This window comes from Manacus candei, unplaced genomic scaffold (assembly GCF_025592945.1).
Source record: "Manacus candei isolate 608988 ecotype Guabito, Panama unplaced genomic scaffold, ASM2559294v1 h1tg000082l, whole genome shotgun sequence".
NCBI classification, from domain to species: domain Eukaryota; kingdom Metazoa; phylum Chordata; class Aves; order Passeriformes; family Pipridae; genus Manacus; species Manacus candei.
In genome coordinates this window covers 4427681-4455302 of record NW_026138130.1, presented here as the reverse complement: position 1 = coordinate 4455302, position 27622 = coordinate 4427681, and the positions used below count along the sequence as shown (strand labels likewise).

The 27622-nt window shown below is 45.3% G+C and overlaps 1 protein-coding gene across 3 annotated transcripts in view; it reads left to right on the top strand.

Annotated features, from left to right (window-relative positions):
* Window positions 1-27622, top strand: part of CACNA2D2 (calcium voltage-gated channel auxiliary subunit alpha2delta 2) — a 238878-nt gene that overhangs the window by 42952 nt on the left and 168304 nt on the right. For all 3 annotated transcript variants that reach the window (XM_051811399.1, XM_051811400.1, XM_051811398.1), the window contains one exon: window positions 6675-6756. In XM_051811399.1, coding sequence (XP_051667359.1) covers window positions 6675-6756 — 82 coding nt within the window. The remainder of the gene's footprint in view (window positions 1-6674; window positions 6757-27622) is intronic.

Sequence of the window (27622 nt, the reverse complement as noted above, 5' to 3'; positions counted from 1 at the left end):
GGTGACACTGAGCTAGGAGGGGTTGGATGTGCTTTGGAAGGCATTATCAGAATTCAGAATGATCCAGTAAAACTGAACGGCGAGCTGGGTATCAGCAAAATGAAATTCAGTGGAAACAAATGCAAAGCGATGCACTTACGAGGGAGAAATCAAATGTACAAATACAGAATAAAGAACATCTGTCTGGGTGGCAGTGTGGCAAGAGAGATCTTGAGAGTTATCGTGGATCACTTTGAGTCAACAAAGTGCTGTCATAGCAGGAGGGGACATTTACTCTGCAGTGTTGAGTAGCTTCTTGGACAAGACAGGGGAAGTGATGTCTTCCTCCTCCTACAGCACTGGGTTTGGCTTCTGTGGGAGTACCTGACCTCACTCCTTGGCATGAGCCTTTGGAGATGTAGGGAAACTGCAGAGAATCCAGACAAGGACAACAGAAAGAATGAAATATTTAGAAAACAGCACAAAATAGGGAAAGCTGGGAAAAGCTGAGTTTGCCCTTCCGTTCTTTATTTTTGTACTCCAAAGGATGCAGCAGAATAATGATCTTCCAGTTCATGGGAGCCTGTCATAAGAATTTTTCAGTGTCTGCTATAGGTGGGATAAGCAGGAAGAGGGAATTGAGATTTAGGGTGAATAAGAAGGGAACTTTTTCACCATGTGGTGAAAAATTGAACTGGAAGAAGGTACTGTGGGGATCTTGGGTTCACCTTCAGCAGAGGATTTAAAGAACAGATTAGACAATACTTCGTGCAGAGGGTTCAGGTGTTTAGATGTCTCAGTGCAACTAATGGTGGAAGAGGAATTCCTGAAGCCCCTGCCACCCTGTGTGTCTATGACTTACTGAACACCTACTGCCTCTTCTGTTTTTAGTTGGAGTTAGACCTTAAATGGTTAATGTTTCTGTTTTTCAATAGAGAAATCATATTTAAGGAACAATTTTCCTACTGTCCTAAATGTCACTGGTGACAAGTTGGTGGTTACTGTTGGTTTTCCCACAAGTACCTACAAGTATATTTGTGCTCAAGACCTCTTAATGAAACACAATTTTTTTGTGTAATTGCCAGACTATTCGCCCCTCACTTTTTGCTCGGCTCTATCTATCCTGCAGGCTGAAAAAACCCCACAGTTATCCTTTTCATTATATTGTAATACTTGTTGGGGTGTCAAATTGGGATCAAGATGGATCTGGTAGGGGTTCTGGCACTTGTGGGTTTTTTTGGGTGGGTTTTGTTTTTTTCAAGACATACACTGCTGCAAAAAATTGTAGAGATGAAGCAGAGAGAAGATAGGACACAGAAACAGGCACAGAGAGGTAGTGTCTGAATTAAGAGAACAAAGTAATGTGGTGATAGAACTGAATGTAGAAACATTATCCCCTTCCTCTTTCTCAAAGATCTTCCTTGGGATATAGTTCTAATATTCATTTGTCCCATCCTTCCCTCCTATAATAATGTTACAGATGCTTTCTTATTACAGGGAAGACCAGATGGTAGAGGTGAATAATGTTTTGACAAATATTAAGAAAAGACTAGTCCAGCAGGCAAATTTTTCCCACCTTTCCTTTCTATAAACACCTGGGCACATACTTTAAATTAAAACAGAGTCATAAAACAACAGTGTGGGAGGCTTGATAACGTCTGGGAGCACGGTCAGTAATTATTCGGTCACTTGGAAAGAAACAGGTGCTCTCTGCAAGTTGTGTCTTCAGGGGGAAAGAAAAAAAAGGCAACTTGTTTTTCCTTGATGGGTAAATATTGGCTCAGGTGGGGTTTTTACAGCCTAGGTATGTAGGGGAGCTCAGAGGGGGCACTGCACTTACACACGTGCACGTGTGTGTGCTGACACACACTGTTACAGTTAGGGGATTAAGCATCTTGAAGGAATAAGCCAATTATAAGAAGTTCCTGCACAGCAAAAAATTAGACAACACGGTAATTAATAACCTTATTAAATAGCAATATTTGGGCACTGAACCAAAGCGTATGAATCAGAGTGAAGCATTCTTGGCTGAACACCCTGTGTGAAGTGTAGACACTTGTACAGAACACACTCTCTGTAGAACCCAATAAGCTTTGGGGCAGTGTATCTACTTAGCAAGTAGTTTTTCCTCTTGCCCTTTCATGTTTCTGTGACTCTCTTATTTTGGGGGCCAGGAAGGCAGCAAAAGAAAAGGACCAAATCTGTTTTTTTTCCCTAACATCCTCTCCTGCTGACAGCCAAACAAGCACTCTCCTAAGGCTTCTTTTAAGAAAAAAGTGTCCTCAAGCAGAAAACTAATTTTCTTTCCTCTTACTTCTCCTTTCCCAGCGCTTTTGTGAGAGGTGGCTTGCAATGAGGCTTACATTCGTTAGTGGTTTGTGTAAGTGCCTTGCCCAGCCCTAGGTTAGCTGTGAGCAGGTGTGACTGCAGCCCAGGAAGGGTCTGTCCCACGTACCCTGAGCCACCAAGGAGCAGAGTGACCCTGGGCTGAGCTGCAGTGGCAGCTCCTGGTGCTGGCCACAGGCTGGCAGCGCGAGGCTTGCACTGGTGCCTGGTCTGTGAGTGTGAGAGAAGAGCAGGACTGGGGCTGCCATCTGCTGTGTGCTCAAGTGTGGGAGGATGTGGGCCAAGGACAGCCTGTCTCCTGCCTTTCCAGGCAACTGTCATTTTCTTCCAAAGCCACACAGCTGGAGCAGTGGTGTAGCCTCGAAAACCAGCACAGAAGTCTCTGCAACTGCTTGGGTCACCTGAAGCATGAAATGTGCCCTGACCCTAAGCAAGGGCTGCTGTGACCCGTGGCAAGGCACAGGTGCCCACTGAGCAGGAGTGGGACAAAGTGGGATGCTTTCCTTCCTGGCCCCAACTGCAACAGCAGTGATTCGCCTCCTGATGTGCTGCTTGACACAGTAAACATTTTTGAAGCTCTGCTGCTTTTTTAAAGCCTACTTTATCTCATCTTTAAGAAAAATCAAATATGCAAATTGTGAAATCAATTAACATTTTTGTAGTTTTCTTTGGAGAGGGAGTGATAAATGGAGTTGTGTTTTCAAAAATCACTTATGTCCCTCGCAAATGTTGCACAGGAGGCTGTAAAATGTACAGGGGAAGGAAACAACCATTTTTTTCAATACTAAAGATTTTTTAATGGATGTCCTGCATGTGCCTACGATAGTTGGAGGGTTGTTGGGTTGGAAGAGTCCTGTGGAGACTCCTCAGCAAAGACAGTGCCAGCAGAGATGATGGGGATCAGTGGGGTGTGCTGGGTATGTCACAGCCAAAGAGGGGACAGGTGGGGCTGTCAGGCTCCTTCCATGCAGTTCCTGCAGGCACAGAGCTAATGAGTGCTGTCACAGATTCTTGAGCTCAAAGGTTTTCTCCTCACCCACGTTGGTTCACTGCAGCAAACACTGAAGCGGTGCTCGGTTCAAGGGGGGACCGTGCACATGGCTCATAAAGGTAGCCTGGTGGCTTTCCTTGAGCGCCACCCCAGCCATGCCAGTGGCTTCCCAGTCAGTGCTCCAGCTGTTTTCTTTATGCTTTGTTTGTAAATGACATTTCACGAGAGCAGCAGGGCGCTCCCGGCTGCCTGGTTTGGGGAGTTGGCGCTCCGCGAGCCCCGTAACGCACCTGAGGCGTGCAGGAACGGCCCAGGAATGCAATGACTGTCATGTCTTATTGCTCCCAGCTTCCATGGGGGACACACTTCAAAGAGAAATCTCCATGTTCATCATGGGCTAGCAGTTCCTTTACCCTCTTCATCCTTGCTGCGGTTGTCTTGCATAAAATTTTAAGTGCGTTGGCCGTGAGAGAGAAACAAGAGGCAGAAGGTCAACTTAAACAGAATAATAATGGGATTTATGTATTTTATTTTATTTTAATGTTAGCTTTCAACCCAAATATGGCAAGTGAAATGAAACCTTCCAATTCTGGGATGTGGCCCACTCTGAAGACTTCTGGTCCTGGATGTGACCAGGGCTAGAGGGACACAGTAATGGGTCACCCAAGGGTTTTAACAGTGTTGTGATGTGGGTAAGGGATGTGCTGGTTAGAAAAAAGAGTTTTTACTACCACTGGCAAAAGCTCTTGTGTAGCCATACCACACCAAAAAAAAGAAGCTGCTTCTGCTATTATTTTTTTTAATCTAGAAACCTGGTGTCAGCTATGCCAAAATGCCCTCCTTATTAGATAGTGTAATATGCATATTTAGTTATTTTAATAGTGGTACCTAAAGCTTGTACTACAAGGCTTAGCTGGACTCTTTGGGAAGCTGCTGTAAGGCAGCACAATTAAAGGGAGTTGCAGTCTTTCTCATGAATGAAAAATCCAGTGGCTTTTCTTTAAAATAGTAGTACTTCTTGGGGTGGAGGCAGGGAGTGGAATAAGTTTAGAATTTTTTTTTTAAAACAAATCTGGTGACTAAATTTAAATTAATTGTAAATCCCAGCCCAACTGAGCGCTCAGTGTCTCTTTAGCATATGCCAACAGAGTAATATTGATGCCTCTGTCTTCCTCTGTAACTAATCCTCTCTGAAGGCTTGGCCATACGTGACATTTAAGCGGATATGAACAGTTGTTAATGTGATGGATACAGCTCAAGATGGGTGGTAATTTTCCCTTGCTGTGGTGTTGTAGGTGTTCCTGGGGAGAGCTGACACAGGCAGGTGTCACTGAAATCAAGGATCTTGTACAGAGCTGGAAGTTAAGGAAAAGTGTCAGCTCCATAAGTGCTCAGTGGGGTTTCTCGGACCTGTGGCTGAGTATGAGCTTATAATTGATTTTTTTTTTCAGTTCACTGGAGAAACTGGAGGAGGGGAAAAAAATAAATCCAGTTTTGGTATTCCAGGGCATATTTTTTAAATTAATGTTTTGTGTAAAAATAAATATTTTTTGGTGAAAATACTTCATAAGATTTATGGATAACTTTGGTACTCAGGTTAACCTGAATATACCTTTGATAGCAAATAAAATATTTGAAAAAGGAAAAGAAAGAAAAACCCCAACCCAGCCCCCCTCAGCCCTGTCTGTGACCTGGTACCTTCACCCTGCAATCCCACTGAAGGCTTTGCTTTCCCTCCTTTGGCAGAACAGGGGGGTTTGCAGATGTCTTCACCCATCTCATTCCCTGGATTTCCCCTCCCCAGCCAGGCTTGCAGGGGAAAAGAGACAGCATTGCCTCTGCAGGAACGTGGGAAATGGCTTAAGTTACGGTGGAAGACTGATAAGGCTTGGCGTGTGCAATTAAATCTTGTTTTCATCCACAGCCTTGTATGTGATTAACTGGCATGAGTTTTGCCTGTGTGAGTAACACACGTCTGTCTGCCAGTCCCTCCCTCTGTCCTGTTTGTCCCCCCACCCCTCACAAGCTCTGCTCTGCCGCTCGGCTCAGGCATCTTTCTGCTTTGACATTTCTGCCCAGCTTTTGGGCTGTGCTGTGCAATTCAGAGCCCTCTGAGGCCCAGCTGAAAAACAGTTGGGTTTCTTTGCTCCTTGATCTCTGGGAGAGCCTCTCCACCGTTTGGGATGGTGTAAGAGCGTGCATGGGCTGCCTGGGGGATGTCTGTTTGCACGAAGAATGAAATCACTTGGTGAACCCCACCAAATTGCAACCCCCCCCCGAGCTGGTCTGCTCCCTCCTACCATCGCTATCTGTGCTGCTGGCCTTACCTTCCACTCCTTGTGTTGCTTCCCTCCTTTCCCCTGTGTATGTTGAGAGAGCACTGTTGCTCTGGAAAAAGCACTGAAGGCAGTGCCAAGTGGTGCAGAGGCAATCGAGTGCTGCTTTTTCAGGTCAGACGGGAGATTTGACATTTGCGTGGTCAGCGGCTGGAGTCGGGAAATCTCGTTAAAAGAAGGAGAGTTATCAAGTTCTGTGGATTTAGAAGAGGGTTTATTTGCTGTTGTTTTTGACGTGGAGTGATTGTTCTAAGCAGAAATGTGTGTGGTTGAATGTACGGGAGGGTGCTGTGCCTGCTGGAAGCCCTGGCAGCCTCCCTCGCCGTACGGGGCTCAGGACAAAGGAGATGCCACGTGGCAGCTCCTGGCCCTTCCCGCTGCCCGGGGAGGCAGCTCTGCCTGCAGTGAGCCTGGCACTGTCTGTGCCTGGCTCAGGTTGGGCTCAGCTGAAGGTGCAAAGCAGCTGAGCCCTCGGGCACTGGCTGCTCGGCGCTTGGCTCCGGGCTCTGCCCAGGTCCCCCCTGTTGTGCCGCAGTGATAATCCATTGCCGCAGTAGGACAGACACCTCTGGCCCTGCCACGGCTCTGGGTTTGCTCTCTGCCACAGAGCCCTGCTGAAGCACTAAGCTGTTTTCTGTGCTCCACATCACTTCGACCTTGTTAATCACTCTGGGCTTAAGTAATTATCTACTGCAACTGTTTGTATAAGGAGAAAATAAACCCTTACGCCTTGCAGTTTTTGTTGTACCTTTCCCCCCTCTTCTCTCTGTGGCGCCTTGTGCATAAATTTTGGAGTCTTGAAGTTTGTAACCTGCCCCAGCTGTAATTCTCAAAGCAGTGTGTCCCTGGTGCTGTGCCTGCACTCGGTGCTGCAGAGGGAGAGCAATGAACTTAACTGAGGCACTGATTTCCTTCCTCTCCCTTCAGTCCCTTGCTTATCTACTCAGTGTCAGGGCTCTGACTCTTTCTCTCTCTCTCTTTCTCTCCCTTCCTCTTTCTCTCTTTCTCTCCATCTCTTGCAGTATGCAGTACTGGGCCAGGAGGCTGGAGCAGGAGATTGATGGAGTGATGAGGATATTTGGTGGAGTCCATCAGCTCAGAGGGGTAAGCTGTCTGTCTTTTACCTGTGCTGCCTTCCTTGTGGCAATGAATGTTCTCATCTGCAGAAATCACCTGTGTGAACACTTGCACTAAGTCACCTTCTCACCCATGTGCAGGGTCATGGCTGGCTGTGCTTCTGGTTCCTGGGCAATTTGATGCATTTATCAATTGTGTGGGAGTGAGTGTGGTTTGTATCTGTCTGTCTCTGGGGCCGCATGTCACTGCTATCTGAGCATGTACCTGTGGGGTTTTTCCTATATGACACGCTAAATGCATCTTAAATCCATCTAACCTTTCCTCTAGGGACTGAAGGTAGTTTAATTTGTGTTTAAACTTCTGTTGACAAAGCAGGAAATGTTGAAAGGATAATTTGGCTAGCCATTGGAAGCCCTGTGTTTTTAAATACACATTGCAGGTAAAACTGTAATTCTTGTTTGGCTTCTGTTTCCAAGTGGCACAAAACAAAATCCTGTTACTGATGTTTGCATCTGCCTCCTGCTCCCTGAGTTAGCACCAGGGCACAGCAGGTTGCAGGAGCCAGACCTGCTCTTCTCCTGACAACAGTGCTCTGGGCTGGATTAGGGCAGTTACAGAACTGCTTCATTCTGGTTTGTTAGGTTCGTGGATCAAAGAGTCTTTAAGACCCTCCCTGTTTCTCTTCCAGTAAGACCCTGCTTCCCCTTCCCACGCTGTTGTGCTGACTAGATGTTTTGAAATGGAACAATTTGGAGTTACAGTGTTAATCTAAAGAAAACAGACTTCTCCAGGATGATAAATATGTTACCCCAGAAAAAAAGCATGGGTGTATTTGTGTTTTCTCGTGACAGTGGCATGTTCTTCTCAGATGCCAATAATTTATGGGACTCTTACTGTCTACCCTGCACTGGTAGCTATGTTGGCTCAAACAGAACTGTTCATGTTTTATACTGTTGGTTGTAACCCGTTGTCTAAACACAGAGGTTGCACTATTGTCTTTTAAATGCATTTTGAAATGAGTTTATTACCCGGAGGCTTGCAAAACTGTTCATGGTTCATCCGTTCATTTGCATTCATATTTGAGCTCTAGAACAGTGTATCTGGGCTTTGCTTGCAATCATTTCAACCAAACTTCAACTGGATTGATACAAAGCTTCATGTGCAGCATGAAAAGCACATACACCACTTGGGTTTTAACAGATATTTTTTGATTGTAGCCATGCATCTGTGCAATGCAGTTTTGCATGTTGGCAGGGTCTTAGAATCAGAGCCAGGGATGCCAGTTTTCCAGGCAATACAATGGCACAGCAGCCAGCATTCTCCTCAGCAGAGAACAGTTGTAAAAAACAAAAAGACTGCTACTACATTTTGTACGTGTCCTCTCTTACAATTTATTCTTATTAGCTTTGATTTTACTCCTTTGCATGTTAAATAGGTATATCATGTAATTTTTTTAATGCCATAATTAAATAGAAATTACACCTCCAATTTGCCAGCACTTGACTCCTATTGGCCAGTCAGTCAATTACAGGTAAGAGAGCTTCCCACTTTTCCCGTTTAATTCTTCTGGTAGAACATAATGCATCACTTCAATGGATTAATTCTGGATAAACTGACTACAGAGGGATTGAAGGGGCTTTTTGAAATCTGTTTTGGAATCTTATGAAGGGAGGAAGCTAATTATTGTATCTGGTGAATGCATAAACCTCCTGAAGCCAAGAAATGAGCTATTGAAAATTCCAATGTGCAGCTGTTAAAAGACGAGAAAGGACTGATAGAGGCTGACTGTGGATCTCTAGGGCGGAACTTGGGATGTGGAGTTCAGGTGTGATACATAATGACACTTCAGGACCACATCACTTGCTGATGCACACTGGCACAGCTTCACTGATGGCAAATAGCCTGGAGTGCTTCCTCCTGAAGAACTCAGAGCTGTTCTTGCAGGGAGTCCTTACCCACCAGTTGCACACAGGTTCTTCTGGGTTATGGTATGGGAGCTGTTTAATGTCATAAAACAGTACTGTAAACTACTTGCAGACATAGATTAAAAAAAGGGAAATTAGAAGAGGGCCATGTTCTGCTGCAATCACACTCAAAATTTAGAAGGTGGCAACTAATTCACAAGGTTCAGTCTTGGTGTGTGCTTCCCTTCTTGTGAAGGGCACTCCCTGGGCATGACTTGGATGTCACAGCTCTCCTTGCTCCATCATTGTGCTCCAGGATGGAGGGGCTGGAATCCAGTACCACCCACACAGCTGTGGTGTGCCCTGACACAGAGTGAGCGGGTCAGGGGGCAGGGAAAGCCCCTGCCCCAGGAGCTATGGGAGCTGAAACACTCTATGGCTGGGAGCTCATCCCACCCACTGGGATTTTGCAGGAAGGATTATTATTAAGCAAGATTAGACCCATGAGGGGTGGGAAGGATAAAGAAAAATGAGGCAAGTAGAAGTTGCTGATGTTCTTTGGGACTGCTGTGTTGGCCTGGGACATGTCTGCCTGGGGGGACTTCTGGCTCACAGTGCATAGGGAATGATACTGGAAGTAAGGGAAAGTGCTCCAGTGTCACCAAAGACAGAACTGGTCCCTGTGAACTCAGTGGGGTCCATCATGCAGGTGCTGGGTTCCACTGCCAGCTCCCACTGGTCTGTGAAGCCTGTAAGCACTGGAGGTGGTGCCGTGCCAGAAATGGATCTTCCCTTTCCAGTTCAGGCCTGAATCTCAAAGTGACAGACCAAATAGTAATAAAAAATACCCTCCTCTGAGGTTTGTCAGGCTTACTGATGAATATTTTGGGAGGGGTGTTGCTGTGAAAGGATGTGGACCTGTTCTTTGGTTATTGCCTGAAATCATAACTTGTGGCATATGAGGCATGAAATTTATTGTCCGAAAGATGGTGTCTGGGAACACAACGGTGCTGAGTATTTTACCTTCCCAGAGTGCTGCCCATCCAAAAATTATTTTTGTTTTAACTCTTCAGCTATCTCCTAGAATTGGCATATTAAATGTCCAGTGCCTCTGCTTCCCTCCTCTCCTGCAGGGTGGACAGGCACCTTGTGTGCTTCCAAGATTATCCAAGCTTGCACCACTCAGTGCTTCTTTGCACAAGGGGACCATTTTTCTGGAGCAATTACAGAGGAGGGTGAGAGGCTCTGGGATGCAATGGGGTGTTCTTAAAATAGTTCTTAAAATTTCTAGAATAAGGAATATTACACAAAAATCCAGCTTCCTGACTTCTGGTTTTTTCTGTTAGACTTCTGTTTTTTTCTGTTAGTGACTTTTTTTGTGGCTACAGTGGACTCTTCCATCACTTTGCAGGACAAAAAAAAATGTTTTGCTTTGACATTTCTTGCTACACTGCACTAAATTTTTCCTTCCTCCAGCGTTTTGGCACAAGTAGAACTTGTTGACTCTAGTAGAAAATGAATGAATTTATTGTGTTTCCAGCCTAGATGCTGCAAAACCTGTTCCAGGGTAGACTGGCTCAAGAGATTTCCCATGCTGGAGCAGCCCTGTCCCAGCCTACCCGTGTCCTGCTGTGCTGGCACTCGGGACAGACCGATGACAGCAGAGCTGTCTGTGCCGCTGGGTTTTTGTGCCTCACTGAGCAGCTCCCCTGGATGTTGTGTTAAAACTCTTTTTCTGGATAGCTGGGCTGAGGCTCCGAGTCTGCCCTGGCTTGTTACCTAAATTGTGTTTGATCCTGTGTCTCCTGAGATGAGCAGCGAGCTGGTCAGAACATCCCGTCCTCCCCCTCTAGTACCTGTTATCCGTGGTGCCTGTAATGGGCTTGTTTCCTTGCTAACAGTTACTGAGGAAGCCAAAGCCTTCAGAATCAAAAGGCTCCTTTCCTACTCTCTCTTTCTTTTTCTCTTCCCTCTGCTTGTCTTTTCCTGAGGACTGCTCCCATAGCAGGGCTGAGCACTCACCCAGGGGCTTTGTGCCCTTCCACAAACAGACCTCAGCAGGGGCAAAGGTGGGCAGCAGAGCTGGACCCGAGCTGCGCTGCTGTCCTGCTGGTTTGGATGAACAGACCTTCAGTCTGTCAAGCTGGTTTTGTACTCTCCTTCCTTTCTTCTGAGGTGTTAAGGGAAGTCAAGAAATAGTGTCCAGGTCTGCCTTGCCAGGGCAGATACGGATTCTGCTGGCCTTGGTGATGAGGAACCACCCGGTCTGTAAAGGGTGAGATGGCTCCAAATGTGAGCCCAGGGTGGGACACAGGGAGCAGTTTTCTGGCTGAGCTGGGCAGGCAGTGACCCTCTGCCTGAGCTGTGCTTGGTCCTCAATATGGGTGGCTGCACAGAAAGCAGGATGAGCCCAGGGAAAAGGGAGACTCGTGCTGTGCCCGTTGGGATGCAGCCTGCTGCCCAAGGGGTTTGCTGATTGTGGCACAGCAGAAATGGTTTGGCTTGGTCCTAGTAATCAATATCTGATTTTACTTCAGTGGATTTTTATGTCTGTCTATTATTCTTGCTTGTTATCTTGTGCCGTTTTCTCAGCTTTGTTTTGCCAGTTTGGCATCTCTGCCTGGCAGAAGTGCTGCTGTTCATTCATCTGGGCTTTTGTAAAAGGGAAGGACAGATCCTGCTGGCCAGGGCTTGGGGCAGGGTGACCAGGATCTGTGCAGGTGTCCCTGCCTTTGTCTGCCTGTCCCTTCTGTTCAGTGCTGCTTCTCTGATACATCACCTCTTGTATTCAAAGCGTGGCCATCCTTTAGTTGAGGCAGCCGCAGGTGAGGACCTGTGATTGAGCTGTGCACAAGCAAGAACTTGAATTAAAAAACTAGCATACTAGCAGAGTTTTGCCTTGGATCTGAAGAGCTCAAGTGGCATCTGCCTTGTATACTGCTGCAGTCACTAGCACTCCTCCTGTGATGGGGTCTCTGCAGTACCGAGTGTTTCACGTGGCTCTCTGAGTGCATCCCTTACAAAACTGCTGGTACAGATCTAGAGTTTCTTTAATGCCAGCACCAGGAGGTGAGACATGCTCTTATCAAAGGAGCTGTCAAGGTTTTCTGTTCAACTTTTTTGATCTTGGGTAACTACTGGAATAATAATAAGATAGCCTAAGTCTTCCAAGTAGCTGTGATATTACATGATGTTTAATTTGCTCTTTTGTTTTCTTTGTGTGTAGGAACGTTCACCTGGTCATTCAGTAGGGTTGGAGGATTTGAAAAGTGTTTATGGGATTTTAAATGAAGGATGCTAGGGAATTGGAGACCCCTCTGCACGATGCTCTGGACACAGTGCCTCTCTGTTTCCGAAGGGATCTGTCACATGGACTGGGTATCTTAGACATGGCAGAGTTGGGAGTAAGATGCTAATCTTCTGATATTCAATCTAGTAGCATAACCCCCAGTTTGGACTTCAAAACACCATAGCAGAGTGCATTTGGCCTTTTCCTTCTGAGGAGTCAGCCCCAGCTTCTGGAATGGGAGACAGGTGATGCCCAGTGACTGCACTGTGCTCAACAGAGTTGAGAAAAGGAGTCTGAACCCAAAGCTTGGGCAACACACAAAGCCAGCTGCTTGTGCTGCAGCAGCACTGAATGCCTGCCTTCTTCCAGATGCCGAAAGGGAGAAAGGACCTAACTGAGTTTTCCAACAGCTAGTGCCCATCTGGGGACTGACCAAGAGTGTGGGCTCTGTACCCCAGTGACATGATGCCTGTCTCCAGGCTCTTGGTTCCCAAGCTCATGCATAATCTGTCTGATCCTTGCTGTTGCTCTCCTCTCTTCCCTCCCCCTCTCCTAGCAGCGTGCACACAGCCTGCTTCCGCACACCATCGCTGTGCCCTCCCCTGCTCCTCATGTTTGATAAGAGGAAGTGTGCGATGCCAGATAAACACATTCCTGTTCCAAACTGCCTGGGTTTATTTTAATCTGCCTGGGCCGTTCAGCAGCCTCAGCACTCTGTTCAGCACCGAGTGCAAAGCCAACGCTGTATTAGCAAGGAGCAGCATTTAAATGTCCTTAGCTTTGCAGCGGCTTGGTTGGGAAAGAGGGATCCTCTGCCACCCCTTGCTTGGGCCAGTGCCTGCCATCATTAGCCCCCTTACACCCATCATCTCACTTCTCACTCTTCCTCTCTACTAGAACCATATTGCATCCGTACTGCGAGATGTCAGGGAAACATATGCTCCAGCTTTTAGTACATTTGCATAATTAGAGTAATGTGTATGAATAATTTATAGCTGTATGTGGCTGCTCAGTGTGTGACGTTAGCACCCCTCACTAAATCCTTTCCAGTGGGTGGTGCAGATCCTGCACCAGAGCCATTGTGCCCATGCAGTGTGCAGCCTGTTGGCAGATGCAGGGGCCCTGCTTTGGGAGATCAGGGTGTGCATATATCTGTGTGTCTCTGTGTGTATATATATATATATATATTTAGTGGGGAAAGATGGGCTTTTACAGTTCTAGGGGAAGAGCAGGTTAGAAGTCTTAGAGGCTAAAATGCCTCAGACTCTTAGACTCAAAACTCGCTCCGTTTATGCAGAAGCTGTGAATGAAAATGTTCTGCAACATTTGAAAGCTGAGGCAGGGATTTTTCCAGCAGGACTCAGGTGTGACTAGTTCGTGTGCCAGGATTATGGGTTTTTTTAAATTACTTTTTCAGATCATAAAACTTAGCAGCTTGTGGGGGAGAGGGATAAACGTGCCTGCACTGTGTCACAGAGCCTGATCTCAATCAGTCAGTCAATAAATAGTAGCAAAGAATTGCCTGGGCACTGTCTCACTGTTCACCAGCTCTTTAGTGTGTGACTTCTCATGCTGGAAAGCCCAGAGTCCCAGGTAAGTTTTCTAAAGGAGTGATCTGAGTGGATGAATTCTGGTATTTATGTTCCAGTTAATTTTAGCTTAAACTGTATTTGGCCCTTTCCAAATGTTTGAGAGCCTTGGCTGGAAAGCACTGTGTAAACTGGAGTGAAGTGCAGGTGTGCCCACTGAACGAGCTCATTGGTATTATCCACTGGGATACTGAGGCAGGTGGTTAAGCTGAGCAGGTCTGCAGAACCAACATGATGGAGAACAGTCCAGGCTGCACCACAAGGGTACAGCCAGTGGGTCCTTAGAGGGGGTGTGTTTAGGAGGGAAACAGGCAGAGTAATAGTCCTTAAAGCCCTTGCTTTGAACCTTTTCACTTTACAGAATTACTTTGTGAAGATAATACACTTTTAGCCAGTTGGTGAGTTTTCAAAATCCGAGGGGACTGCTGTTGGGTTTTATGGAGTCATTTCTGATTTATATTGCCGTCAGTGACAAGTTAAATGAGCCCAGCATTCAACAGCCTGATGTTCAGGTGTGTGCAGCTCCTGAGTGTGCTGCTCTGCGCTTCCTATCCAAAAATGTAGCCGTTGTACCAGGCCAGTCAACAACCATGTTTGTAAAATCCTCATGAATATTCAGTGAAACTCTTAGAATTGATGCTGCTGCCATTACTCATGAATCCATGGGAACCATGGGACCCTGGCTGGTGTTTCTGGAAGCCTCCCTCACCCAGGTTGTCCTGCCCTCAACTGAAGGAGCCTGTGTGGTCCCCACATCCCTTGCAGCTTGTTACCTTCAGGCTGCATTTAAAAACAAAGCAAGGCAAAATCCAAACCAACCCTGCCAGAATGCAGGATGAATAATTAGGTGGAGATCATTAAAGTTTGCCTTCTTAAAAACATACATAGATTATTCTTTAATGGAAAGTTAATTGTTTTATTATTCTCTCCAGATGGTTCTTTTCCTTTACATCCACAGGGGAATTGATATAGCCTGGAATTCAGCCTCCTGTGAGCAGAGCTGATAACCAAAAATGCAACTCTATCACTGATCAAGATACAAAACACAGAAAATGTGTATCTGTATTCCATCATAATTTCAGCTTTTTCCCTTTCTAACATTTTAAGTATTATTTATATGCTCTAAGTTCCCCTTTGGCTTGAAGTGCTGCAGGCTGGGGAGTTTGCATTTCTCTTCCTTGTAGGTTTGTCAGGCAAACACTAGGTATTGTACACTACTGGATCCTGGTTTTCTTGTGGATCCATTGCTTCTAGATACTGGACTATGGAGGATCTTGCAACTGTAAGCACTGAAATACACAGTTCTACTGAAAGGTTTAAGGAAGGAAACTGTCATTAGATACTTGGGGTTATCGTACAGAGGAAGCAATAAGATGTGTCACGTGCCCTTTGTTCTGTATGTAGAAATGCAGGAGGGCTTTGGAAGTTGGGAGACAACGGAGGAGGTGACTTCTCAAGGGCACAGTTGTGGCTGTTATGTTGTAGTGTGGCTCCAGCCTGGGAAATTGCAGCGGGGAGCTTGCATGTCAAGTGAGCGTATTTATTGTTCCTCATTACAGCAGGTCACCTTTGACATCTGAAGTGAATAACTTGAATGGGCCCCTTATTTCAAACACCCAGCCACGCTGATCTGTTGGCCTGCAATGATTCTGCTGGTTTTATAGGTACTTATTCCCTTTTAATTATTTAGAGTTAAGATACTACTGTAAGGGAGGGAGAGAGAGTGGAGTCTGATTTCAGATCAGCCTCGCCTTCCTCATAAACAGATCAACTGGACTTCAATACTGGAGAACTTTGCCTGAAGACTGAGGACCTGTGCTCTGGTTAAAGCTGTAGTTTGCTGTTACTTTATTGACAGAGATGGCTCTGCTTTTGGGAGGAACTGCCTCTTGGGAGACTCCAGATCTTGGTAACCATCGGGGATCTGTCCCTTTCCAACACTTGTATCCTTTGCATCTTACTTTGACAACGCTGCATACCATGAGCTTGAAAAACTCCACATTCTTTTGTGTCTTAGGGATGATCCAGCCTCTCTCATCGTTTGAGAGGTCATGTCCAGAGCAGTGAGGAATGAAGGGAGAAATGAAAGGGAACAGGCCAAGGAGGAAATATAGCAGGAAGGTGATGCCAATGGTTATGGATTCTCCTCTCTCTTCTCTTGCTCTCAGGCTGATCAATGCCAACTGACATATGTGGAGCATCTCCTCTTTGTTTTGATATATTTTGGAGGATTTCTCTGTTTCTTTTTTTTTTGGATTTATATTTGTTCCTGGTCCTTGTGATTCAGTTATTCCCTGGGCTTCAGATTTTATTGACTTTTCTCCCTTTTCTAAGTGACCTTTCACACCTGTAAGCTTCCAAGACAGATTTAGTATGTATTTGTTCAGCACCTACCATAACCAGTAGTGTCATGCTTTTTGGACACTGACTATAGTATAAATATTAAATAGGGAGTAAGAGCACTGAGGAAAAACCGGCCTGAATGAAACATGAGATCTACTGATGCGAAGAGATGCTGTGAATGAGAGGCATGGCTCTTCCTATCAGGGCAGTCCCCTAAATGCCTGGGTGATGTGGCTTGGACTGGTGGCAGGATCTAGATGTCTGTGTGTGTCAGGAGCCTCTCTAGGGATTGTTTAAGCAGTGGCATTAGTTATCATCTGTTGGATGCCCAAGTGAAGCCTTTGCTTGTAGCCAGGAGGCAGGGAGCAGATTTTCAGTTCCCTGCTGTGACTCTAAGGCCAGGTAAATAGAGGAGGAGGAGACAGCAGGGGGTTTATGTGACTTGAGGAACAAAGAAGATTGTAATGGTAAATGTTGGATTACTTTTAAAAACAAGTAGGTCATTGAAGATACCATGGTTGATGAAAAGAAAAAGAAAGCCAGGCGCATTTACTCCTTGTTCTTCTAAGATTTGTTACACTATAAAGCTCACTTCACTGCTCAGCATGCTGTCATTTTTAATTTTGGAAGTTCTTTGTTTCTGTTTTTGTCAGTGGTCCACCAAAGATGACACTAGACTGAGATTAGGGACCTGGGATCTTCTAAGGAGCCTTGGTTCCTAGTTCCCTTGGGCACTGTGAGTAGGCTGGGCCTTACTGTAGTGCTTGCTGGGAACATCAGCTGTTGTTCCATTTCCTGCTCCTGCAGGATTTGCCTGTGACTCCACAGCACTCAAATTGTTTAAAATTCAGCTTATTTTTTGTCTTCTGCCCCTTTTGCAGAGTGCTAGAATGCAAGAAAAACATCCATTTCTATCTCTGCCTTTTGTAGAGGGGGAAGGATGGCTACCTAACATCCAGTGATAATAATTTGCCATGAGGTATACACATGGAATATTCATACTGTGTATGTCCAATTCTGAGTATAAATGAGAGCTCCAGTATGTTCTTAAACTCTCAGTGACTTGCTGTTCACTGAAAAAGAAATCCTGGCATGATAATACCGTGCTTACCTCTAGTGCATTTCATGGCTGATTATTAAAATTACTTGCAAACAAGTTTGCTCTCACATCTCAACACTGGAGAGAGGGAAAACATTACAGATTGTCTCTGACAGTAGGTAAATTGAGGCTTGGGTGAGGGAAGTCCTTATTCTGCACACTGAGTCTGAAGGAGGGCTGGGGAGGGAACCTGTGAATCCCAACTCCAGGGCTTGTCTTCCAAATGTCTTCCTTAATAACAACGGTTCAGTTTGTCACTTCTGGCTCATTACTACATCTGTTAGCACTGAGCAGTGAATCCTAGGAAATGCAAGTGAGAGAGAAACTTTCAGCTTCGAATTTTCCCTCAGGAAACTTATTCCTGGCAAGTTTCGCAAGTGGCAGCTTCTTGTTTATATTCATAGGGTCTGTAACACACGGCGTGTCCTCCTCGGCTCCCCCTCAGCTCCCTCCCATGACCAAAGGGATAAGCCATCGTTCTCCCCGTGCCTCTGCTGCTGGTGTGACTTTGGAGGGCTGTGCTCCTGATGCAGAGCCCGAGCAGCAGTTGATTGCCAGCTTTCCCTCCTCCTTAGATGTGTGCTAGCTCTCGAACGACATTTTGAGGTGCCTGAAGCGTTCTGTGGAAGAAAATTAATTGGTTTTGACAAACCACAGCAGTCCCTTGGGTGCCTGGGAGTGCAACATTTATTGAAACCAGGCAGGAAATCAAAACGCCCTGGTGTTCACTCACCTCCAGTGCAGCCGCATCAAAAAAAATAAAAATAAAAAAATCCTTAACCTTCCTCTGAATTTTTCACTCTGACATTTGGATCGTCCACTGACTTTCTAATAAAACCTCCTTTTTCTTTTAGAATAGAGTTTAGTGGTCATGAAAGATGCCAGAATGACAGCCCAGGGATTAGATGGTCTCTGTTTACCCACAGAGCAAATGCAGCATCAGGGCAATCGTACTTGGCATTGCACTTCCACCTTGACCTGCAGCATCCCAAAGGAGGGTAGGGAATTGCAGTTTTTTAGCACTTCTAGACTTGACCTCTCTGCTCACACAACTCAATAAGGAATCTGGCTTCTCCTGCTATTGCAATGCAGTTTTAAGGAAAGGTTTTTCATCACAGCTGTAGGCATAACAACTTCAATGCAAACGTCAAACTGAAAGCACTCTGCTAGCAGAAACCATCTCCCAGCCCTGCTCTTCCAGGAGTCTGGCCTGTCTTCCTAATGTATTGGTTACAGTCTGATTCATTTCTAAAACATATGCTGATATCCAGTGCAAGTTACAACCATTCTTGTTGGCAGAAGATCCCTGTACATGTGTCAGGTGTGTTGCAGTGCACAGCCCCAGCCCTGGCTGTGCCCTTCAGTCGGTCACTGGCTTGAGGTCGCTGCTCTGCTCTGTGCAGAGCTGCTCATGGGAGTCATTAAGTTGCCATCAAGTTTGAATTAGTGTTGGTTCACCTTTAAAAAATACCCAGCAGTGTTCTTCACACAGCTCTGAAGGCAAGACTGGGGAATGAGGGGAGCAGTTTTTAAACAAAAGCAAGTTACTGCCCAGGTGCAGTCACAGAAGAGGGATGGGGTTGGTTTTGTGTGGAGTGTCCACTTGCCAGCCTCTAAAGTGACATGTGATTTCTGGACCGTGCTTGCTTGATGGGGCTGTGGAGTCTTTTTACAGGTCCTTTGCTGCCTGTGGCCATCTCCAGGAAGGGTGTCAGTAGGGGGAAGTCATATACTTTTAGCCTGTAGGATCAGGGTTATCGCAGATCTTGGCCTCATGGACTGGAAAGAGTACTGGAGCCATTGGAAAGGATTCACAAACAAATGATGTAATGGAGTTATTCAGCCCCTCCAGGGCCTTAGCAGGTCCTTTTTATGTTGTCCATCACCACAAGATTTACATGGGTATGGTAGGGGTGAACGCTCTGAATTCAGTACAAAAGTACATGAGGGAAGCTGTGTGTTCAGCAGAAGGTCCTGAGCTCCTTGTGTGTCCTCCATAGCTGCAAGTGCCAGACTGAGGTGGGACACCAGCTTTGCCCCAAGGGTGAAGGTGTGGTTAGAAACTCTGCAGGTGGACTGCTTTTCTGGGGTGACAGGGACAGGGGAGCAGTGAGGACAGAGGAAGCATTTGCTTCTGAAGACTTGCTGTGGTTTGGCTCAGTTACCACTTGCAGAGACAGCTCAGGGGTGCGTGGAGTCTGTAAAAGGGACAGATGGGGAGGCCAGCCCTAGGAGGTCCTTGAGACAGAGCAGGTGATGTGACTGCGGCAGGGAGCGGAGGAGCGCGAGTGGCTGCTCGCTCTGCGTCACGGGGACACGAGAGAACTCCTTCAGCAATTAATTAGTGCAGCTGAGGAGCTGAGCTCAGAGCTAAAGGTGATCTGCAGTTGTGCCCACAGACGTGCACAAAGGCTTCATTTTTCTGGCTTGGGACCTAGCTGGGGGCTTGTCCTGGTGGATGTTCATGAATAGCTTGTGGAAGCATTGTCTAAAAGAGAGGGTCATCAGCGACCCTAAACGCAGCTTTGGCAGGCCTGGGTACTGTAGGAGAATTACTGCATAGGCTCCCTCTTTACCTTTTTTCTCCTCTAATGATTCTGCTTTCTGGCATAACAATTACCTGTTTTGGATATCAATGTCTACAGGAAACTGTCTCAAGCTAAAATGGTAAATTAACTGCTTTGAAGCTTACGTCCCAGATGTCAGTAGTGATAGATACTGTTGAGTGGTTTCTAGCTAGAAAAGACTTTGAGCAGTGTCATTTTTCATGGGAAAACTTCCCATATGCTTCTCCAAGAGGCTTTTCTGGGCAATTAAGTGACATGCTGTATGCAGAGATAACATGGATTCAGAAAGCTTTTGCACTTTATCTTCTATGACACACCACACGTGTGATGGCAGCGGTCACCACGGGTTTGGCCCTTGGTCTCAGTTACTTGTGCAGGAGCAGGGCTTGCCATCCCAGCTGTCACCCATAACCAACAGGACTCCTGCAGTCTTTATTGTATGAACAGTCATATGAGCATGGCACACCTTGAAGTTGGGATATGGGAAGATCTGTGGCAGAAAAAATCCCATCCTACGGACAAGTGAGCCCACTGAATGGCCTTGCAGGGCACCAAGAGCCTTCAGGTCCTGAGCTGTTGGGATGTCTGGTAACAGAGACAATGCTCTGGACAGCATTTAGGTGTCACAGGAGTGAAGATTTTGATGCAACTGAATGGCAACTTCTTTTTGTCTCTTATTAAACAGACTAATGAAGTTCTTCTCACAAGCAGCACCTGACTGTCAAAGTGTGCTGCTGCTCACATCTAGGGCCACAGGACAGAGAAGTCTGGGGGAAAACTCAGCAAAACCCATCATTTTTGATACTTGCAGGGTGTCTCATGGCCCTTGGCAAAGGAAGGGTAGAGTATGGATGGTTAGGGGGCTTTCAGAGTCCCCCACAGAGATGACTTCCTCTGGTAGCACTGGCACCTTCAGTCAGTTTGGGAACCCACGTGTGCTGCCCAGCTCTTTGTGTGGCTCCATGCCCCAAGCCCTCTGCAGCTGTGCTTCCCAGGAGTCAAGTCCTCTGAGATTTTCCTTGCTCGACTTGCCAGCAGTCCTGAGGTTCCTGCTGCTTTGCATTACAGCCATGTGTCAAGAAATCCTGGTTTCTGGGGTCAAGTGCTAAGCATTTGCTTCTTTATCAGATATTTACTTAGGAGGATTTCATTATGCTGAATCTACTGGCTTTGAATAAATTCACATGCAGTAAATTTATTCTCGTTCTTTTGGAAGGGACTTGTGTGTGAAAGAAAACTTTGAAGAAGACCATTTATACCAAAAGCAATTACTTTCAAGGTAATTTTGTATGTATTTTACTGCAGATACTGTATTTCTATTTGACTGTGAGCTTTCTCCCAAGTGCCAGTGCTGTGCTGGAAGTGGAGGAAGTCAGATACTTGAATTTGTGGTGCCCCAACATTTTCACAGTTAACACTGAATGTATTTGTCTGTGCACTCATCTGAACAAGCTCCACCTGTCTGAATAAAGCTACAGGTTGATGGGATCAGAATCCACTTGTGTTTGCACCAGGTGAAGCGTGGACGTGTTTTGGTTTGCTTTTTTGGGGGCTGGTTGGTTGGTTTTGTTTGGGGTTTTTTTGCAACACCAGTGTGTCAGCTTCTGGTTGTTGGATTTCTTCAGCCAAGTGGTAGAGCTGGTCTTTCATGTCACTGGTTTCTTTTACTGTGCTTCAGAGGAAGGGAGCCCAGCAGGTAAGTCATTCAGCACCTCTGTGATGAGCAGAATGAAAATACTTGGTGTGATAGGAAAAGCAATTCTTTGGGGCTGGGGGTTTGGTTCACCAAAACTGTTGGTGACATCAGTAGATATCAGTGGTGATAACAGCTGTCCAGCCTACATTTAAATGTGCTCTCAGCATTTCCAGAGAGCAAACATGCAGGAATCCTTTTGAAAATGGACAAGGGCAAACTGGGGAGACAAGCCTGTTCATATTAAAATCCAGGGGACTAGATTTGTTTTTTCTCCAATAGATGTTTCTCATTAACAAGATTTGTTTTATTTAGAAGTGGTTCACTGACGAGTTTGAAAAAGGAAAAACAAAACAAAACAAAAACCTTAAAGACTGGTAGGTCCCTGTTAAATTACTAATTCTGTATTCCATGCTGGATTATTGTTTTATGGGAGCAAGTAATAGTTATAGGGCACGTCTACATATTTCACCAGAAAGCAAAATTCATTTTTCAAGGGAAATTATTATACAGAAAAGAAATTCAATGAATAATAAACCATTGCTGTTACAGTACATAATACTTGTGCTCAAACCTCAATCTGAAATGAAGGAAAATCGTCTGAGCAGCCCTCAAGATCCCAGTTTAAACTTTGTGGCCAGCTTTAACCCTTGCAATAGACTGATAAGAAAAATCACACAGTCACTCTCCTATTATTGCTGTAATGAAGTAGCCAGAAACATTTATCTGAGCATTTCTCTGGCATGAGAATGTCAGGGAGCTTTCTGGGCTGTTCGTTATCCAAGTAAGGCACTTGCATCTGGAGGAATCACACATCCCCCTTGACTTTTGACCTTTTTTCCTTGCATGGCATTTGGTTTAGGATTCAATGACAAATAAAGAATTTATTTCTGGATCAGTAGGTCTGTGAAGTTTCAGTTAGTCCAGATAGGGCATGAACTTGAGGAAGAAAAGACTTTTGTGATTCAGGTGGAAAGTAGCTGGTCAGGATATCTCTGTTTGGGTCCTGTCTCTGTCTTAGCCTGTTCTGGGAGCCTGGGTAGGTCCTTGATGTCTGTGCATCCTCCTGATGTAGCAATGTATTGATGGATTTCCCTCCCACGGTGAGGATTTCCAAATTCACATTCGATGGATCTTAGTAACACCCTCCACACAAAAATCCAGGGACAAATTGCACATTGATGGTTATATTTAAGGGGAAACCAAAAGAAAAATAAGCACACTGAGAGTTGTTTTGTAATTCATGTTTTGAAGTTGGCACTTCATAGGTAGAAATTAGCCTGAACTGAAAGGAAAGAAAAACTTTAGGCACCACAGGGCTTTGCACTGCTTTGCAAGTATTCATGGAAAAGTACATTTTGACAGATTTCTAGTTTCAGCTTCTTCATGTGCTATTATAGCCCTCTTCATGGAGATCAGCAAACCTTGGAGAAATCACACATGTGAACTCACTTAAGTATTTCCCCTGCCAAGCTTCTAAATGGGGGGTCTAAGGCTCAAGCTGCTTCTAGTTCTTGTGGCCTGCCTCAGTTTTAGTTATTTTTCTCATGAAAGACTGAACAGAAGTTAAATCAGTGCTGTAATAAAAGGTGTCCCTATTTCATAAGGACCTTTAACAGCAGCTGCTGAGGACAAACATTACCCTAAGAAGGTCTCCAGGGGTTGGCTTTGACGGAGGTAATCTTTCTTGTAATACCATTCCTAATGTGGATCTCTGTTAGCTATATGTAGTAATTTCTTCCTCTGTATTTGTTCTGGTGTATCTCTAGGGCTGCTTGTATGTGCTGTAGAATATTTACTGTATTACTTTCTTTCCATCTATTTTGCCACAGTCTTCTGTGCCTGTTGCAGATCTGTTCCCTTCTAAACATGTAGAGTTCCTCCTAGTTCCTCCCTTGCCCCTCATAGCCAGGTTTGGCTTTTCCTCAGATGTCCTTCTCTGACTGTTACATCTCTGAGCTGAGGGTACATCAAACTGCAGCTGCAGTTCCTGTTCATGGAAGGGAGCCTACAGAAATATGGAGAGAGACTATTTGCAAGGGCATGGAATGATAGGACAAGAGGGAGTGGCTTCAAACTGAAAAAGAGTAAAGCTTAGATTAGATATTAGAAAAAAAATTGTTACTGTGAGGGTGGTGAGACACTGGAAGAGTTTGCCCAGAGAATCTGCGGATGCCCCATCCCTGAAAGTGTTCAAGTCCAGGTTGGATGGAGCTCTCTTGATGGAAGGGTATGGACAGATTGCTCCAGGATCAATATGATCAGGCAAATGTCGGATTTATTAGGAGAAAGACAGATTATATAGTGCTCATGACGCTCAGCTTCTTGTTCACACAACATTGGTTACATAAGGAAAACATGCTCTGCTGTTCCCTGCTAATTGGACCACAACAGGTGGTCATAGGAGATGAGAAAACTTTATTCACCTCCCAAAACTCCTCCTTGGCATCTTGGCACAAGGCCTGCAGCCATATTAGTGGCGCAGCATTTTTTACTATCTGCACCCAACCATGTCAGGGGAGAAATCACAGAAATGCAACAGAAACTGTTCACACAATTTCTGTCCTGCGACAGAGCTCTGAGCAGCCTGATCTAGTAGAAGGTGTTTCTGCTCATGGCAGGGGTTCGGAACAAGATGGTCATTAGGGTCCCTTCCAACCCAAACCATTCTGTGATTCTGTTTGCAGCATTGGGAACAGGAGGGAGAGTAGCAGCCCGGCAATGGTTGCTTCAGTACCCTCTGATTCTCACTGGTGCCTCCTGCTCAGGTGTGGCTGTTGTCCAGCAGACACTCAGTGGTTCAGCTGTGCTGGCCACAGTCTCAAGCCCGTTGCATTGGGTCCTGCTGTATTTCCCCAGCGAATCCTTCCTGTTTGCTATTCACTTCTCCAGTACTGACACTAGCTGTTATCAAGTGGCATCTCGATGCTTTGAGATGTCTGGAGGTGGTTTAGGAATCTTGTTACTCCTACTTCTCCCTCTTTGCTATATAGATGATACTGTAATAGAATAACACTTCACGGAGGAGTCTGTTGGGTTTTGTTTTGACTATTACTGCTTGATTGCATTTGTCATTGTTTTTTCCTGCTTATTTTTTTTTTGTCAAATGGTGAGGTATCCTAAACCATGGCAGAACAAGTCTCTTCTAAGAACTCTTCAAATCTTCCCCTGCTTCTGCCACCCCAGAACTTGCCATCCTCCCTATGCTCCCTCCAGCAGCTCATGCAAGTCCAGTGTCTGGTGGCAGATGATTTCTTGCATTTGTCACCTACAGCTCTCCTGCCTGCCTGGACATTTGCCTAGGAAATCTAGGTAGCTTTTAGAATAGTCAGAGGAATTCCACACCTCTGACTTAACTGAATGGTGGGGGACTCCCATCATCTCTGACCTTTTGTTTGGTCCAGCTCAACAGAAGAGTGTAGCATTCGGGATGGGGCTGTGTGCAGACTTCTGTGTCACTTCTGTGGGGTGCAGGGGAACTATTTTTGCATCTCTTCTGCCACCTCTTCTGAAGAGCAGCTCACAGCTGTAATTTCTGCAGTCAGAGGGACTTGACAAGTGGTGGATCAACAGGATTGTTCAAACTGTCCCAGGGGGGCTCTGGAGATCACTGGGTGTCAGCCAGAGCTGGACCTCTGCTGCTTTCCTGGGAGACCTGGGGCTGCATCACCCATCTGTTCTCCCCTTGGAAGGGAAGGGATCCAGCTGACCAAACTCAATTACCTTGTCAATGAGAATAAATAAGGATCATAATCCAATTGTTATGGCAATTGCAATGCAGCAAACTCAAGGCAACTTTCCAAGGGCTTCTATATTTATACCTTAACTTGTTTAAAGCAAAAGGACCAGCTTTTCCCAGTCTTTCCTGTGTCCCAAGCAAATCACACTGCCAGCTCAGAGAAGCTTCTGATGTTTGACAGGAGTCAGTAGGACCATCTCTTTTACTGTTTTGTACTGATATGCTCTGCCTCTTTCACCAGGGACTGAAGGCTGATGGTGACTTATAAAAATAATAAATGCATAATAAATAATAAAAACCTTGGCACTGTAGTTCCCAGCTATACAGCATTGACTTCACCTGATCAGTGCAAAGCTTGTACAACAGGTGGTGATCCCTTGTACCAAAACTATGGCACATTAGAAGTATTTAATTTAAAATATTAGTTGATAGTCTTTTTAATGTGAAAATATAACATAGCATAGTACTTGGGACTATGGGTGGAGGAATCTGCTGAAAGTCTATAAGCAGATGTGAAAAGATTGATTATTAATTATCAAGTCCTTTCAGGGATTTGTCTTAGTTTTTTCTGTGTCCCCAGTGATGATAACAGCGAGGTAATGAAGACAAATTTTCCACAGCTGTAACTGAAAGCTTGGTGCAGGTTGCACTTCAGGCAACTGGGTCATACTTTGGTTAAATTATTAAATATTCTCGTATCAATTACTCGGGTACAGCCGAGTTAAGTCACCTGTAAAGGGGGGCTAAAGTTACCTCAGGCCTCTCCTGCAGGTGCCCCCCGGGCAGTGCCTGGTTGCAGTGACTCAGGGCTGATGGGACGAGCTGAGGGCCAGCAGGGCTCCTGCACTGAGAGACCACAAAGCCAAGGTCACTGCAGGGGTGGTTGGGGGCTGCAGGGCTGTCTGGGGAGCCCTGGGGACACAGAGGTGTCGAGCCCAGAGGACTCATGTCCCCCAGCTCTCCTCCTGCACTCAGCCCCGTGTTCCCGCGCTCGCGCCAAGTCGTCAAATCCATCACAAATTAAAGGCCACATTCATGAGTTCACTTCAGCTGCTCCAGTGGTACAAACCAGCTGCAAATGCAGCTCTTTATGCTGTTGCTACTTCCCCCAGCTTTTATGTGTTAGCAGCTTTGCCTTTAAAAGCAGTTTTTAAATGGCTTGAGATTGATGCTTAACTTCAAAGTGCTAACAAATATTGCATTGCAAATTCCTCCTTGGGCTACTCCATTGCTTTTTTTTTTTTAGTGATTTTGAAAACAAAGTATATTCTTCAGGGAAAAACTGCTAAGGTGAATGATGTTTCAGAGTGCACATCAGTGCAATGGGAACAGAGCATTGCAGTGCCAATGATCACATCTAAACCCAGGATCTGCACAATTAAGAACACCCGTTATGATGTATAATTCTGTTAGACTAAGGAGTTCTTGGATAAAACCAAAAGAAATCTCAATTCACAAATGGCTACATTTGTCTGCTCTTGTTAGAATTCATTGGATTGTGTGAAAGTTTGATTTTTTTAAACTTTCTAAAAATTAACAGTGGTTATTTCATTGTTATCTTCATACTGAAAGTTCCTACTCTCACTTTTAATAGTAAGCAAAATTTTTAAAGCAAAAATATAACAATCATGATTAAGGTTTAAGAACTTAAGTAAAGCAACATATTTCAAAACATGATGTATTTTAAAAACAGTCTTGCAGTATTTAACTGCCACACAATTTAATTTTGGATGGTTTCATTGTGCATTTCAGGTTGCAGATTTGCTAGCTTTGCAGTCCAGTCTAGTGTTAAAACATCAAATGTCCTGATTCCATCATGCATGTTCTTGGATACTTGCTTTAAATATTTCATCCAAAATTACTGACCTGCCTCTCTGCTTTATACTGCTTTTTTGGGGACTAATGAAAACCCTTTAGGAATTTTAGGGGTTTTCTCATGTTTAAATTGGTAAGTGCTCTTCCCACTCAGCTCTATCTTAACATATATTTATTGTAACTGAAAGCTTCTGGTGGAAAAAAAATTGCCCCTGGCTTTATATCTGCTTAGATCCTCAGACAATTAACTTTTTTCTAGAAGCATCCTAACCATGGCTTTCCAAACTTTATAACTGCCCATTTCCATGTGTCTGCATAAGACAGGCATAAAACTATCCAACAAGTTAAATCAGAAATGGGACAAAGAGAGAGGGGCCAAGGGAGGAGAGATTACCTAATCCTCTCTACTGGAACAAGTGAAAATCTCACTATTTTCCCCAAATAAGAAATATACTCTGTCAGCATGACAGTAAAGTGTGTTTGTGCACATTCACCACACCCTCTGTAGCCATACATTCGTATCACTAATCAGGGCTGGGGGAAAACACATCTGCATCTGTGCAAATGGTCTTCTGGGAAACGAAGCAAGGAGAGGCTGTTCCAGGTAAGCACAGCAACTCTCCTCGCTCAGTGGAGCAGGCTGGCACTGTGAACTTCCACAGGGTGCAATAAGGAAGGGAATTTGGCTGTTAATGAGTAAGTTCAGTGGCCTCTGTGCACCCTGGTGACTGTGCCTGCCCAGGGCAGTGTGTGGGGCTGTGGGGGGCAGGAGTACATGTGTACAGCCAGTGTGTTGAGCTGATGATGCCTCCTTTCCTCTTGGGAAGATTAACCTATTTTTAGACCAAACTGTTG